This window comes from Gopherus evgoodei, chromosome 3, assembly GCF_007399415.2.
Source record: "Gopherus evgoodei ecotype Sinaloan lineage chromosome 3, rGopEvg1_v1.p, whole genome shotgun sequence".
NCBI classification, from domain to species: Eukaryota; Metazoa; Chordata; order Testudines; family Testudinidae; genus Gopherus; species Gopherus evgoodei.
Window position 1 is genome coordinate 56,551,342 of NC_044324.1, and position 14,571 is coordinate 56,565,912.

The 14,571-nt window shown below is 38.5% G+C and overlaps 1 protein-coding gene across 4 annotated transcripts in view; it reads right to left on the reverse strand.

The window, feature by feature from the left end:
- COL21A1 (collagen type XXI alpha 1 chain) overlaps positions 1 to 14,571 on the reverse strand; it is a 214,967-nt gene that overhangs the window by 138,560 nt on the left and 61,836 nt on the right. For 2 of the 4 annotated variants that reach the window (XM_030555640.1, XM_030555639.1), the window contains exons 8-10: positions 14,017 to 14,025; positions 11,366 to 11,449; positions 7,789 to 7,851 (exon numbers count right to left, since the gene is read on the reverse strand). The exons of 1 other annotated variant lie outside the window; for it this stretch is intronic. In XM_030555640.1, coding sequence (XP_030411500.1) covers positions 7,789 to 7,851; positions 11,366 to 11,449; positions 14,017 to 14,025 — 156 coding nt within the window. Of the gene's footprint in view, positions 1 to 7,788; positions 7,852 to 11,365; positions 11,450 to 14,016; positions 14,026 to 14,571 lie in introns of those variants that run through there. One more of the 4 variants, XM_030555642.1, reaches the window with a different exon arrangement.

Below are 14,571 nucleotides of genomic sequence, written 5' to 3' on the forward strand. Positions count from 1 at the left end.
GGGAAGAGGTAGGTCACATGAGGCCATATACGATCAAGTAATTATTTCTTGGAATCAAGGGCAGCATTTGCACCTGCATAGCCATTAAGGATTGTGAGCTTTCACAGGAGAGAAGCTGTGGAGGCTGGATGGAGGCCAAAGTGTAATTCAAGCCCACCACATGCCCACAGGTGGGTGGCAAAAGGGTCCTAAGTACATAAGAAAGTAATGCCCAGATCCTCAAAGGATATTTAGGCACCTAACTCTCACTGATTACTATTAACTTTTTTTTCTTTTTAAAATGCTGCTGCTGTAGTGGCTACTATACAAAGCTCATTGTGTAAGTATTAAACCATCACAAATATTAGTGACATTTGGATAGTAAGCATGTAACAAAATCCTGCAGCTCAATGTAAAAGGAAAGACTAGAACCTTCAAAAGGTACTTTATTAGGTGAGACTCTGGTAGCTTTAAGCATGTCAAGAACAGTAATCTGAATACAGAGTTTACAGCTGATATCTCAGTAAACTCAACCTTGCCAGGTTTAAAGTTCTTCATCACTTACTAAACACTATAAAAAGACAATAAAAGCTTTTAAAATTCCATGAATGAAGCTAAATAGGAGACTGGAAAATAGCCCAAATTTGTCAACCATCTGTTCAGAGTTCAAATGTTATGAACTTAGTATTTTCATGCATTCTTTTCAACAAGCAGGTCAATAACCTATCTTCTTTATTGCCCTTAAGTATCCTTTGCGTAAGAGCAGAAGATGCTGTTTTACCATGGTCCATATTTGAGTTCTTCCCTGACACACACAAAAAAAATCTCTTGGAACAGAGAACAGCCTGTGGGACTGCATCATCAGGGAGGCCCTTGAATGTTCTGTCAGCCAGATACTTCAGCCTGCTTTCTCAGCTGGATAAGGGCCCATCAGAATTACTACTTAGATTAAAATAAAATTTTAGACTCATTTACAGAAGCTATTTCTAGTGATACTGGTCTGTGATAATTTAGGTCAAGAAATTTGAGTGAGGAGAAATATTTTTCTCTTTTAGTACGGTACTACAGGTTCTCATTTCTGTGCTTTTGAAGTCAGTATGACTACTCATGTGAGTAAGGACTGTATAATTGGGCCCAGCGATGCTCATTCTAGTTACTTCAACAAAGTTTGAGCTATAGGAATGGGTACATTAAGTAGAGTTGATGATTACAGCAAAAACAAACAAAACAAAACAGAGAACTTCAGCGACTATTTTTTCACATTTAACAAATGCACTTCGATGCCACTTACATTCATTTTCCATGAATATTCTAGGAAACAAATTACTACAGAAATATTCAGGGAAACAGCTAATTTAGATTAATGTTTGAGAAAATTCATGAAAAGCAAATTTTGATTTGTCTAGCACAAGAACCTAATTCTAAGTGACACACACATCTACTCAGAAGATATACACACATACAACATGATTTCTATATCCAACCAATACTAAATAACATTGTTTAAATTGTAAATATTGAACACTTGCATGAACTGCTCATGCATGACCTTTAAACCACAGACAATTCATTGTAATTATTTGAACTAAGCTATTTAAAAAAAAATATGAAAAATAAATTAATTAAATACGGTCTTTATGTACTACCTGTAAACAAAGAAACAAACAACACTTGTTGCCCCACCATACAGTTCAGAGACATGAATTCAGAAAGAGAGAGGCAAAACTGGAGGGAGTTTAGAGAGGAGCATCAAAACTGATCTGGGGTCTGGAAGTACTCACTTCCTGGGAAAGATTATAAATACTACACATAACTTCAGGTTTTTCATACACACATAATTTGATTAAATAAATAACATGAACATGATACCATTTGCAAGCATAGTACAGGGTAAGAGCCAAAAAAGCCTCAGGGTGCCTCAAGGGGATATAATCAGGAATAACAATATTAAAATGAGCAAAGGAAAAGGTATCCTAAAACAAGACACATTTCCTAACACTAAGGTCTTAGATACTATGGTGAAGGACACTACTGAAACAATGAAGATAAACAGATATAGAGGTCTATTAGACTGCACAAAGAGTTCTCCCGACATGGACGAGTAAAAGTCCCATCGTTCAAGTCTGAAAAACTAGACTGGAAAGCCCTCAAGAATCTACTGTAAGAAACAATAATGCACTGGCTAGGTTAGAGAATGACCTAATAGGTCTGCGATTTGTCTTACAAAGAACAAGTGCAAATAGCAACAGCTGAATATTCGCAAATAAGTCAGTTCAAAAAACTGAAGCATTTAATAAAAGTTACTTCAATTAATATGTTTCAATTCAACAAATTGCTGCAATTTGTAATCTCTCATTTTCTGTATTATCAGAGGTTCACAATTCTCCTCTACTGTTTTAAGATAGTTTTGTAATCTTTTCCCATGTTCACAGAATGTCCATCTTTGTAAATCATGACTCACTAGTAGGGAAAAAAATCATGATTGCCAAATTCCAAGTTACAGAAAGATTATAGAATCAAGTTATTTTTCCTTCATAAGTATTATATTACAAGTTATGATGCTCGTGGGAAAATAAATAGTATTGAAACAGAAACCAAGAAACATGAAAGGATATGCAAAAATGACAACAACAATTGTTTCCCAAAATTGCTTTGAGTACATCTTAACAGCAAGTAAGCCTTGTTTCTTCAATAAGAAACAGTCAGGAAATGTATACTCTTGTACAAATATCTGTTTTCTGGAAATCTTAAACCACAATAAAAGAATAAATAAAATACAGTCAAATTCTGGCTGACATTGGACAGAGAGACACACGCTAGAGAACCTGTGGTCAGCAGCTAAAAGCAAAAAAGTGCCGGAATGTTGTCTATAATCCATCTGGCCATCATTAGGTCTCCTAAATACCTATGGAACATATATTTGTCAAGGATTTCTAAGAACATCCTTCTGCACAGATTATTCCTACTCTTAGAAGGAACTAAATGCACCGGGTTGTGCACATAAGGATGGTTGTGGCCAAAATAATGTACAATTGCTAATGATTTTGCAGAGGAAATGCACATTCAAGGAAAGAGTGGAATTATACTTAATTCCTGAGTGATTGAGGAATGGGCAAAGCCCTGACTTGCCCACTCGCCAGCCCACAGGATGTGAAAATTTGCAGCTTGTATAGGACAGCAGAAAATTACTACCCCACTCAAACAAGGGAAAAACAATGAGGGAATTTTTCCTCAGGGAGGTGTCCAAGTCACAATGCCTCCAGGGGCTGTTACTAGGATGAGGCAGCTTAGGGCTGTGCCTAAAACCACAACTGGATGCTTAGGTGATATCCATGTCTTAAAACCAGATTATTCTGATTACTGATTTGCATTGTTTCACTCCACATCCATCTATTCCAATGTTAGCCAATATTTTCATTAACATCTTGGGTTAGAAATTAATGCTTTAGACCGGGGTGAGCAAACTTTTTGGCCCGAGGGCCACATCTGGGTATGGAAATTGTATGGTGGGCCATGAATGTTCAAGAAATTGGGGGTTGGGGTGAAGGAGGGCATCAGGGCTCCAGCTGGGGATGTGGACTCTGGGGAGGGGCTGGACATGAGGAGTTGGGAGTGCAGGAGGGTGCTCCAGGCTAGGACCAAGGGGTTCGGAGGGCAGGAGGGGATCAGAGCTGGGGCAGGGGCATGGGAAAGGGTCAGGGGTCATCCTCTGGGTGGCACTTACCTCAAGCAGCTCCCAGAAACAGCAACATGTCCCCCCTCTGGCTCCTATGGGGAGGCACAGCCAGGTGGCTCTGCGTGCTGCCCTGTACGCAGGCACCACTCCTGCAGCTCCCATTGGCTGTGGTTCCCGGCCAATGGGAGATACGGGGGCAGCACTTGCAGTGGGAGCAGAGTGCAGAGCTCCCAGGCTGCCCCTACGCGTAGGAGCTGGAATAGGGAAGTGCCGCTGCTTCCGGGAGCTGTGCAGAGTGGGGCAAGACCCCGACCCCATTCCCTAGCTGGAGCACCGGAGGGCAGGCAAGCCTCGACCTCACTTCCTGGCAAGAGCGTGAGGGCCAGCTTAAAACGTCTGGAGAGTCGGATGTCGCCCTCAGGCTGTAGTTTGCCCACCTCCGCTTTAGACCATTTAAAAGCTAGGATTCTCACCTTTCAAAGAGTAAGTATTAATTCTAGCTCTAACAGCTTTCAGAATAATGGCCATTGCAATCCTCAATTACCACCAGAAAGGGGGATATATACACACACACACACACACACACACCATGTAACCAGAATTCTGAGAGTCAGGAAGAGATATCCAACATACCACATGACTAGAATTACAGAACATATGAAAGATGAGAATCTCAGCTTTTGAAGATACTGAAAATGTGTCAGTAGTCCCTTGGGTCATCAGTGCTATTTTAACATTCCTCCAGGACTTAATATACCAAGTCCTGGACTTCATATCAGTGTAATTTTCAGTTCCTGGAAATAAGTACATTTCTTGTACTGTTGCTCTTCACAGTAATACTGTATCCAAAGGAATCACTATAATTATAATCAACCATCTGTCAGCCCCAAGTACATGGCCAAAATGTAACTAAGCAACCAACAGGAGAAATGTGGACATTTTATAAAGTGCAGCATAGAGGTTTCTCTACGTAACTTGCAAAATTAATAAGCTTTACGGCACATAGTTCCAAACAAGTATTAATCTCATTCTTTCAACACACGGAAACTAAATCAAGGGGTAGCCGTGTTAGTCTGTATCCACAAAAACAACAAGAGTCCGGGGGCACCTTAAAGACAAACAGATTTATTTGGGCATAAGATTTCGTGGGTAAAAACCTCCACTTCTTCAGATGCATGACTATATGGGTTTTTTACCCACTATATGGGTTTTTTACCCACAAAAGCTTATGCCCAAATACATCTGTTCATCTTTAAGGTGCCCCCGGACTCCTTGTTGTTTTTACAGAAACTAAATGTATTGCTATCAGTATTTAAGTTCTTACTAAATTAAAACATTTAAAATTCTGCGTTAAATTGTAAAAATAGCAGGTAATATCCTTATGAAAAGTAATAAAGACCAAGGCCACATCACTTAATGAGAGCCCAGGAAACTTGTAGGAGATACACCAAAATCTGTGGAAATGTTTTAAGAATCTGCAGAACATTTTTAAAGCAAATTGATCAAAATATAGATGAAAAAAAGAAGAAGAGCTGTAAAGTTTGGACCCAAATACAGACTTTGCCAAAATCGGAGTTATTCTTATCAGAATTCTGGTTTCTGCCCATCTCTAGTTACCTGGTACATAACACCATAAGAACAGCCATACTAGATCAGCCCAATGGTCCATCTAGCCCACTATCCTGTCTCTGACAGTGGCCAGTGCCAGATGCTTCAGAGACAATGAACACAACAGGGCAATTTTGAGTGATCCATCCCGTTGTCAATCCCCGCTTAGGACAGTTGAAGGTTTAGAGAGCCCCAGCACATGGGAGGCATCCCTGACTATCTTAGCTTATAGTCATTAATGGACCTATACTCCATGAACTTGTCTGATTATTTTTACTCTAGTTTTACTTTTTGCCTTCATAACATCCCCTGGCAATGAGTTCTACCAGGCTTGCCATGTGTGAAGAAATACTTCCTCATGTTTGTTTAAACTTGCTGCTAATTTAATTGGATGACCCATAGTTCTTGTGTCTGTGAAAAAGTAAATAACACTGCCCTATTTACTTTCTCCATACCAGTCATGATTTTATAGACCTCTATCATATCCCTCCTTAGTCATCTCTTTTCTAAGCTGGACAGTCCCAGACTTTTAATTTCTCCTCATATGGAAGCTGTTCCATACCCCAAATCATTTTTTGTTGATTTTCCCTGCACTACTTTCAATTCTTATATATCATTTTTGAGATGGGACGACCAGAACTGCACACAGTATTCAAGGTGTGGTCATACCATGGATTTATATAGTAGCATTATGATATTTTCTGACTTATTATCTATCACTTTCCTAATGGTTCTTAACATTGTTAGCTTCTTTGACGGGCTGCTACACATTAAGCAAATATTTTCAGAGAATTATCCACAAAGACTCCAAGATATCTTTCTTGAGGGGTAAGAGCTAATTTAGACCTCATCATTTGTATGTATAGTTGGAATTATGTTTTCCATTCCAATGTGCATTACTTTCCATTATCAATATTGAATTTCATCTCCCATTTTGTCACCCCGTCATTCAGTTTTCTGAAATCTCTTTGTAACTCTTCTTAGTCCGCTTTGAACTTAACAAATCTTGAGTAATTTTGTACTATCTGCAAACTTTGCCACCTCACTTCTCTCCCCCTTTTCCCAATCATTTATGGTAAATATTTGAACCTTAAGGACTCAATTGTATCGCCCTTAAACACAACTAGGATTCTCACTTTTAAAGGATTTTTTTGCAATTTTACTTGCCCTTCACCTTCCCAGAACAGAGGGAAATTTGGAGATGAGTTTGTGACTCTGAATCACAGGTTCTTCCTGGCTCTTCCTCCTGGGGTGGCACAGCTACATAGTACCCCATATACAGAGCTGAGCTGAAAGGGTCAGTCTAGTTCTTCACTGCTCATCTCTTCTCTCCAGTTTGTCTATTTCTGATAATAGAGTGGAAATTTAACACAATATTCCTGCTGCAGTCTCACCAAAACTCCATGACATGATGCCGCTGCTTAAACTGTATTAGTCTTCTCTGCAGTCAACTTTCCCCGCCCCCTTTTTTGCCCCATCTTTCTAAAAAGTCTCCTTTTTATCTTCATCCTTAATGATATTTGCAACTCCTTCCAATTTGTAAGCACCTGAAAATGCTATGAATATGATATTTCCTCCTCTACCACATCAATAAGGAAGATTTTAAAATAAGACTGGATCTGTGGTACCCCCACTATACATTTTCTGCAAACTCAATACATTGCAGTATAGCCTTATCCTTATATTCATCAGTTTTCATCTTACAATGCCCAGTTTCCAAAGGACAACCCATTTATACTGAAAACTGAAGGCTTATTCCAGTTAACGTCTGCCCTTCACCATCTTCTTCCATGTCCTGTTTGAGTGTTTGCACTTCCAGTTTGATCGTTATTTATATTATTTAAGATATGTATGTTGCTAGTGATGTGCATCAACAAGTCTTTCCTAATGTCCAAGGAACCACTTAGAGCTGATCATTTACTCCTCCCCAGTTAAAACAAAAGACCAAACTGACCATCACCAAATTTGCCATTTTCTTTATAGGAGCACCTGTCATTCACCCACTGTTCTCATAAAACATACATTCATAAACCAACAATAGAAGTTAAAAAACAAACTACAGTGTGTGGGAATATACAGTATTTTTCTGTCATATGTATTTCAAAGCAGGATATTGGTTTTAATTCTAATTCTGGGATACTCTTATACAAGCAATCCCCAACATTTTTGAGCACAATACAACATATTAACACTGAGAAAAAGTAAACTGCTTTTTGGGTTGTTGCTTTAAGCCATTGTAGCTGCGCATGTCACATGACGAGATCAGTTCAAGATTTGAGCTTTGGATTCAAATCTCTCACAAATTTAGGAATGTTCATATCCTGGGTTTTCAGTCAAGCAAGTCTCTAGTTTCATGCTATCATTTTGATGGCTTTTAATTTAACATAATCAAAATGTTCATAGAATTTTTAAATTCTGATGCAGCTTAGTCTATAATTCACAATGCTGTAGAACGTGAGACTTTTTTCCTTTACCGTTAGTTTTGCATTTACAGTACTTTATATGACTAAGTTTTTAGTACTCACAGGCTTACCATCTGGACCAGGCTGTCCAGGATAACCATGATTCCCAGGTTGTCCAGGGTCTCCCTGTAGAGAAGAAGTTACACATCAGAGCACAAAGAAATATGAAAGAAGTTTACAAATCAGTTGAAAGTAACTTTTATCCAAGCATATTTCTGAGCTTCAGGAATTTAGCCCTTCAAGGAATATTTTTCCACAGAACATTGGCTGTAAGCCCAGATAATTTTTTTGGACGAGTAATTGCTATAATGTAAAGAACGTGATCCTGTAATCCCTCTCTGGGGAAATTCCCACTGACTTCTTATGTAGGGCTTGGAAGATTAGGCCCTAAGGATAGCACATAATATCCCATATTTAGGATGTTATAGAACATGAAAAAGAAAACAGTAGAACTAAAAACAAATTTAAAAAAAAATAACCTCTATAAAATACGTTAGTCAATACCACCCTGAACCAAACTTCATCTGTTTGTAGGTCTCTACCAAAGATTATCCTTATGCCAGATTTTTATTGAGTTTGGCTCTAATTAAAGTGAAACAGCTAAGATGGACACAGTTAAAACCTTTTAATCAACAGCTACTGCCTCAAGGTGCTTATCCTTTGTAACCCCTCTTAGAGCTTAAGCCAATGCATACAGAAGTCAGTGGGAGTCTTTCCAACTATTTCAATGTGGTTTGGATCAGGCCCATAAAAAAGCAAAAGAAAACTGGAGTTTCCCTAAGATAACTAGACCATCTTTATGATCAGAAAGCAAAACTATCAAAAATACTCTTACTCAATAAATAGCTCGCTGTATTTGAATGCTCTCTGTTTCATTTACCAACAAAGGATCTGATCCTGGTCCTTTGTCTCAAACATTAATGGCAAAATTCCCATTGACTTTAAAGGAACAAAGGTTTGGTTCCAAACAGTTTACTACTGTAAGAACTGCAGAGCACATGCAGTTCTGGAATAGTAAACCAGATTGTGTTCAGCCTCACACATTGTCAGCAAAATTACTGGGTAATTCCTGATGACAGAGGAAGAGGAAAATCATAGATTGAGTCTTAAAGCCTAGTTTGAATTGGAAATGTGAGAAGTCATTTAACATGTAAATTGAGCGAGTTTAATATTGAATTCAGTGGCAAAGACTACAGAATCCACAATAATGTCATTTATACAAAGTCACAGAATGTAAGCACACCTTTGAAAAATATTTCAAAACTGAGGTTCTGAAGTTAGTAAACTAAATCTACATTTAGGGACCTAAATAAAAGTGGTCTGACACTGAGAGGTGCTGAGCTAAGGGTAACAGACTCCACTGGGAATTCCAGATCATCAGCTCCTTCGAAAATTACGCCACTTTCATTTAGGGGTGTAATGCAGATTTAAATGACTAACTTGAGGCACGTACCTTTGAAAATTTTGGTCTTAGCAGTTATACCACCAAAAATAAAATTGTTTTTTTTTGTAAAGAGCATTTAATGTTATTAGGTAACATAATAGACAACGAATTGAAAACAAGTGGATTTAGAAACAGCCATATAAAAATTCAGAGGGTTGCAAAAGTGTCTTAAATAACAAGCCACTAATTATTTGGTACTCCTGCATATTCAGATTACAAGTAAAAAATAATAAAATAATGTGATGGTTGTAAAGTCCAGCACTCAAAAGTTAGGACATGCTACAATTAGCACCCTACCAAATTCACGGCCATCTCAAACACATCACGGACCGTGAGAACTGGTCTTTCCCCATGAAATCTGGTCTTATGTGATTTTACCCTATACTATACAGATTTTGAGAGGAGACCAGCATTTCTCAAACTGGGGTTCCTAACCCAAAAGGGAGTTGCAGGGAGGTCACACAGTTATTTTAGGGGGTCATGGTATTGCTCTTATTTCTGTGCTGACTTCAGAGCTGGGCAGCCAGAGAGCAGTGGCTGTTGGCCGGGCACCCAGCTCTAAAGGCAGCGCCCCGCCAGCAGCAGCATAGAAGTAAGGGACAATACCATACCATGCCACCCTTACTTCTGCGCTGCTGCCTTCAGACTTGGGCAGCCGGAGAGTGGCAGCTGCTAACTGAGGGCCCAGGTCTGCAGGCAGTAGCACAGAAGCAAGGGTGGCAATACCATACCATGCCATCCTTCTGTGCTGCTGCTGGCGACAGCTCTACCTCCAGAGCTAGGCTGCCGCCCTCCAGCTGCTCAGCTCTGAAGGCAGCGCCACTGCCAGCAGCAGCACAAGAAAGGGTAGCAGTACCGCAAGCACCCCTTACAATAACCTTGCGACCCCCCCACAACTCCTTTTTGGGTCAGGACCCCACAATTATAAGACTGTGAAATTTCAGATTTAAAAAGCTGAAATCATGAAATTTACCATTTTTAAAATCCTATGACGGGGAAATTGACCAAAATAGACCATGAATTTGGTAGAGCCCTAGCTATAATTAAGGTTGCCAGTGCAATCTTAGTTCAGCTTCCTTGTGTCTAAACATAGCATAATCTTCTCCATGGAAAATCTGTGATACAGCCAAGAACAAAATCTCACTGTACTGGGTCCTAATGCAGAGCCTTAAACACAAGAATCAATCCTCTCTTCTTGCAGTCCTCTGCCTCATTCAATATCCAGTTGTGAACTGAATGAAGCAGAGTTTCTGTTGGAACAATTAGTATACGGTCATGCAATTCAAGCTTGTATATGCAACAGGGGGCCCAATTAAGATTGCCTGAGCCACCTGAGCCACCTAATTCTGTCAATTGCTAACTTTTGAGTGTTTTACTGTTCTTGTAAGTATTTATCTACGTTTTGTTTAAAAATGCAAAGAAAAAAAACAAGAAATTCTATCATGTGAAATAACTGCTGAAATGGATCATCAGCCGAAATGCCCATACACTTGAGATAATGGAGTAACTGGTAGCTGTTATCCTCAACTTGGACCAACCACTAGTGGTTGATGCAACACGCACTAGCAAAGAGAGTCTTGGATTCTATTCCCAGCCTTTGAGAAGAAGGCTGTTATTAGCAAACAGCATCGCCAAGCATATTTATTCTAAAAGACAGATTTGCTATCAGCTGAGGTTTGGATCTGTCGTATTAGATACCTGAGCCCAGATTCTAACCCTCACCATGGCCCCTTAATGCTGCTTCACCACTGGATAGAGGCTATAAAGGTCAACTAAACCCAAAGCAGACCCCAGTAGATTTTTAAATATTAATTGTAAATTAAGAAAAGTTGAGAAATTGTCATTTCTCCATGATCAGATTTTTCCACGTCAAACCATGTTAGGATTTTATTATTAGACAATGACCATAAGCGGGGTGAAATTATTTACTGGACAGTAACTATGAAATTTGTATGTAAATGAACATCTAATTTTCTTAAAAAATTAAAATGACATTTAGCTTATCAGGAGTTATTGAACTAGTAGCATCTGTCAGAGTCTGATCTTGCAAGATGGCAACTCCCATTGGCTTCAATGAGAGCAGAATTGGGCTCTGTGTGGCATCTTCCTTACACAACAACCTTATAACATAGAAGGTAAAAATACCACCGAAATGTAGATTTTAAAAATAAGAAAATTAAAGAAAACTCTACTCACTTTTGGGCCTGGAGGCCCTTGTTTTCCTGGAGGACATATACAAGGAGACGGCGTGGAGCCTACATCACGAGGGCCATTCATACACTACCAAAAATAAAAATGATCTTCAAAATACATTGATTTATGGTTTTCCATGTATTACAATAAACTGCATTAACATGACCAAATATAGGACTGGCTTTATTTTTATTTCATATACAGCACAGCCCTGGGTTATGTAACATTTGTTTAATCAGAACTCCTGCCCTAAATGAATACAGTCATATCCCTGAGCAACTCTGCAGCCATGAATTCCTGTCCCACCTCTCCAAAACCCTGATAGCTCTTAGACCATTCAGAAAAAAACAGATTTCTACTGTAATTAAAGTGTTTTCTTTTTTTGAAGAAATTACAGCTACAAAAAGAGCTGGTCAAATTATTCTTGGGGAATAAATGAGTTAATGAATGAAGTCTTTTTTTCATTTTTGAATCATTCAGAAAGATCCCAATTTCTGAAAATAAATTTGTTATTCATAAATATTCACTAAATAGTTTGGATGAAAAATTTCCTGAGGATAGATTTTCAAAAAAAATTCTTTTAAACTATTCAATCTTTCTCACATGTAAATGATCACTAATTCACATAGAACTATTTCTGAAACCTTTTAAAGAGAACACAACAAATGACATATAGCAAATCGCATACTGTGAATGCTATATTGTTAGCATGTGACTATGGGTATTCATATCAAGAAAGACAATTCCAAAAATATTCCTGATAACAAAAAACTCATTAACAAGAATGTTCAAAAGGGGCCTGATCATGAACCAAACATCCATATAAGAGGTAAATGAATTTTAAAAAATAGTTTTTACAGAATTCTTCCAGCACCAGTTATACGAATCATTAAAGACTAGTAAAAAATCTGTTAAAGAATTTTACATGTCACCACTGTGGCTTTCATTTATGATACATCAAAGTACTTCATCTGGAACATCTAATAATTGTTCAGATATCAGAAAAGTTTATGTTATGAACTAGTGATGGCTTCACTCCAGAGATCTCTGCCGATATTTTTATTCTTTTCCATTTATAGACAAGACTATTTATGTCTACATCCTCTTAAAATTTAAGAACAATCTCATAGTGATCTTTAGAGTATTTTCAGTAATCAACATTCAAAATATGCATCACATTGACCAGAATTTGTGATGTATGAACTATGGTGACTGCATTAGTGCACACAAGTAATCATGGGTGCATGAATACGGGTTGCAGAAAATACCCCGTGACTTATAAAACATGCTTTTTACCTACAAATACTGGGCCTGAGCCTCCCCAGATGTCTACCGATAAAAATCAGAAGTAACCCCAAAGTAGTAAGCTGATTTACAACATTTAAAATTGGTTTCAGTTGAATGAAAAATAGGCTCATTATTCCTTACACAAAAAACAAATTCATTAAAAAAAAATACACAACATATCTGGTTTCCCATAGAGTAAATGCTCAAACAATGCTACATAAAACCTGAAGATTTAGATTGTCTCATACATACGGGAAGAAAGACATGATGCAAGGGATGTGATTTAATTAGACAACAACTTTATTGACTTAACATATCTGGGAACTATCTGGCAAAAACACGAACAATGCAGATCATGATTCTTTTCTTAACCATTTCAACCTGGTGGAGCACTGCCATTAGCCCCCACCCCTTCCCAGCTGATTTCTGCCCATTGCTGGGACCTCACCACCCTCTCCTTGCATGAAGGTCAAGGAGCTGTGGAGAAGCGGTTGCCTCCTCACTGTATCAGACATTAGGTGTTCCATTCCCTACATTCTTTAGGGGAGTCCTTCCCCTAAGCCCATTTCCAACCCCAGTTTATGAGAGAACTGAATCCCTTATGGGATAAGTATGTGTACTGGATGCCTGCCACCTGCTATGTCATAACAATTTGAACCTGAACTACCCCTGAGCTGCTTGGACATGAGAGGGGGCTCAAGCTGAGATCAAACCCAGTTTCCAGATCAGGTGATGCCTTCCCCTTTCCTCCTGGCTAGCCTCTTCCCAGCCCATGAGGGATGGGGCAAAGGGAACCAATACACTTTCTTCTGCCAGTCCAGATAAAGCCCCCTCCCAACCTTGAGGTTGTGGGGTTTGCATTCTGAGCTGTGCAAGAGTAGGTTTTGTATTGAATTGAGCACTTATTATTTACACAATAATACAAATAATACATTGCACCTTAATCTGTAAGGTGTTGTGTAACACGTACTTTTAAAAGAGAGTTCCTAGTAGAATATTCTCTCAGGGTGAAATTGATAGATTTCATTTATGAAATATAAGTCTAGATTGTGTCAAAAACAACTGCAGTTGAACTGAAGCCAATAGGAGCCACTGGTTCTCAGAACCTCCAAAAATCAGGCCACTTATTCCAGTGCCCATCTGTGGATTTAGAACTAGATGTTTTATTTTAGACACCCAAATTGAATATGTTTGCCCATTGACAATAAAGTTTTGATTAGCTGGATTCCATTGCTTTTAGTTTTTTGCAAACTACTTTCCATCTCTCAAAACCAACTGCACATTACCAGCTGATGACATAATACTGAGTTTATATAAAAGTAAATACTACCTTAAATTGAGTTTGAGTGGTTTATGACTGAGCTTACCTCTCCATTCTGAAATGAAAAGAAACAGTTTAAGAGTGTAGCAATATTTGTAAAGGAAAATATACATATATTTTTATAAACAGTTCCCAAATAGCAGGTGTGAAGTCCCTGCCCTTTTCATGTCCTAACTCAAGACCTGGGTAGATCCTGTGTGGTCATGGAAGGGTGAGGAGAGGATTGGCTTAATTTTCTCTTCCCTCTCTTTGTGCCTATGTAGGATGCAGCCACATACTAACCTATGGGTTGTATGTAATTGCAATGAGGTTTCTGGTATCTGTAATAGCACAGAACTATACATTCTGAAATCTCCTAGCACAACAGAAATTATGGGGTAGTCTCCTTTAGTGGATTGCCCAAACCATTACCTTTAGTAGAGTCCTCATGCAAGTGCTGACCAAGCAAACCATGCTTAGCTTACTACTCTGACACAATCAAATCCATACTGATATGGCCACAGTGCTATGCATTCTTTAACACATCACTGCACCTTCAGATTTTCACAGTGACATGTGAATTTCATTTATGACAAAAATAAGTGAAACCAAACTGGCAAAA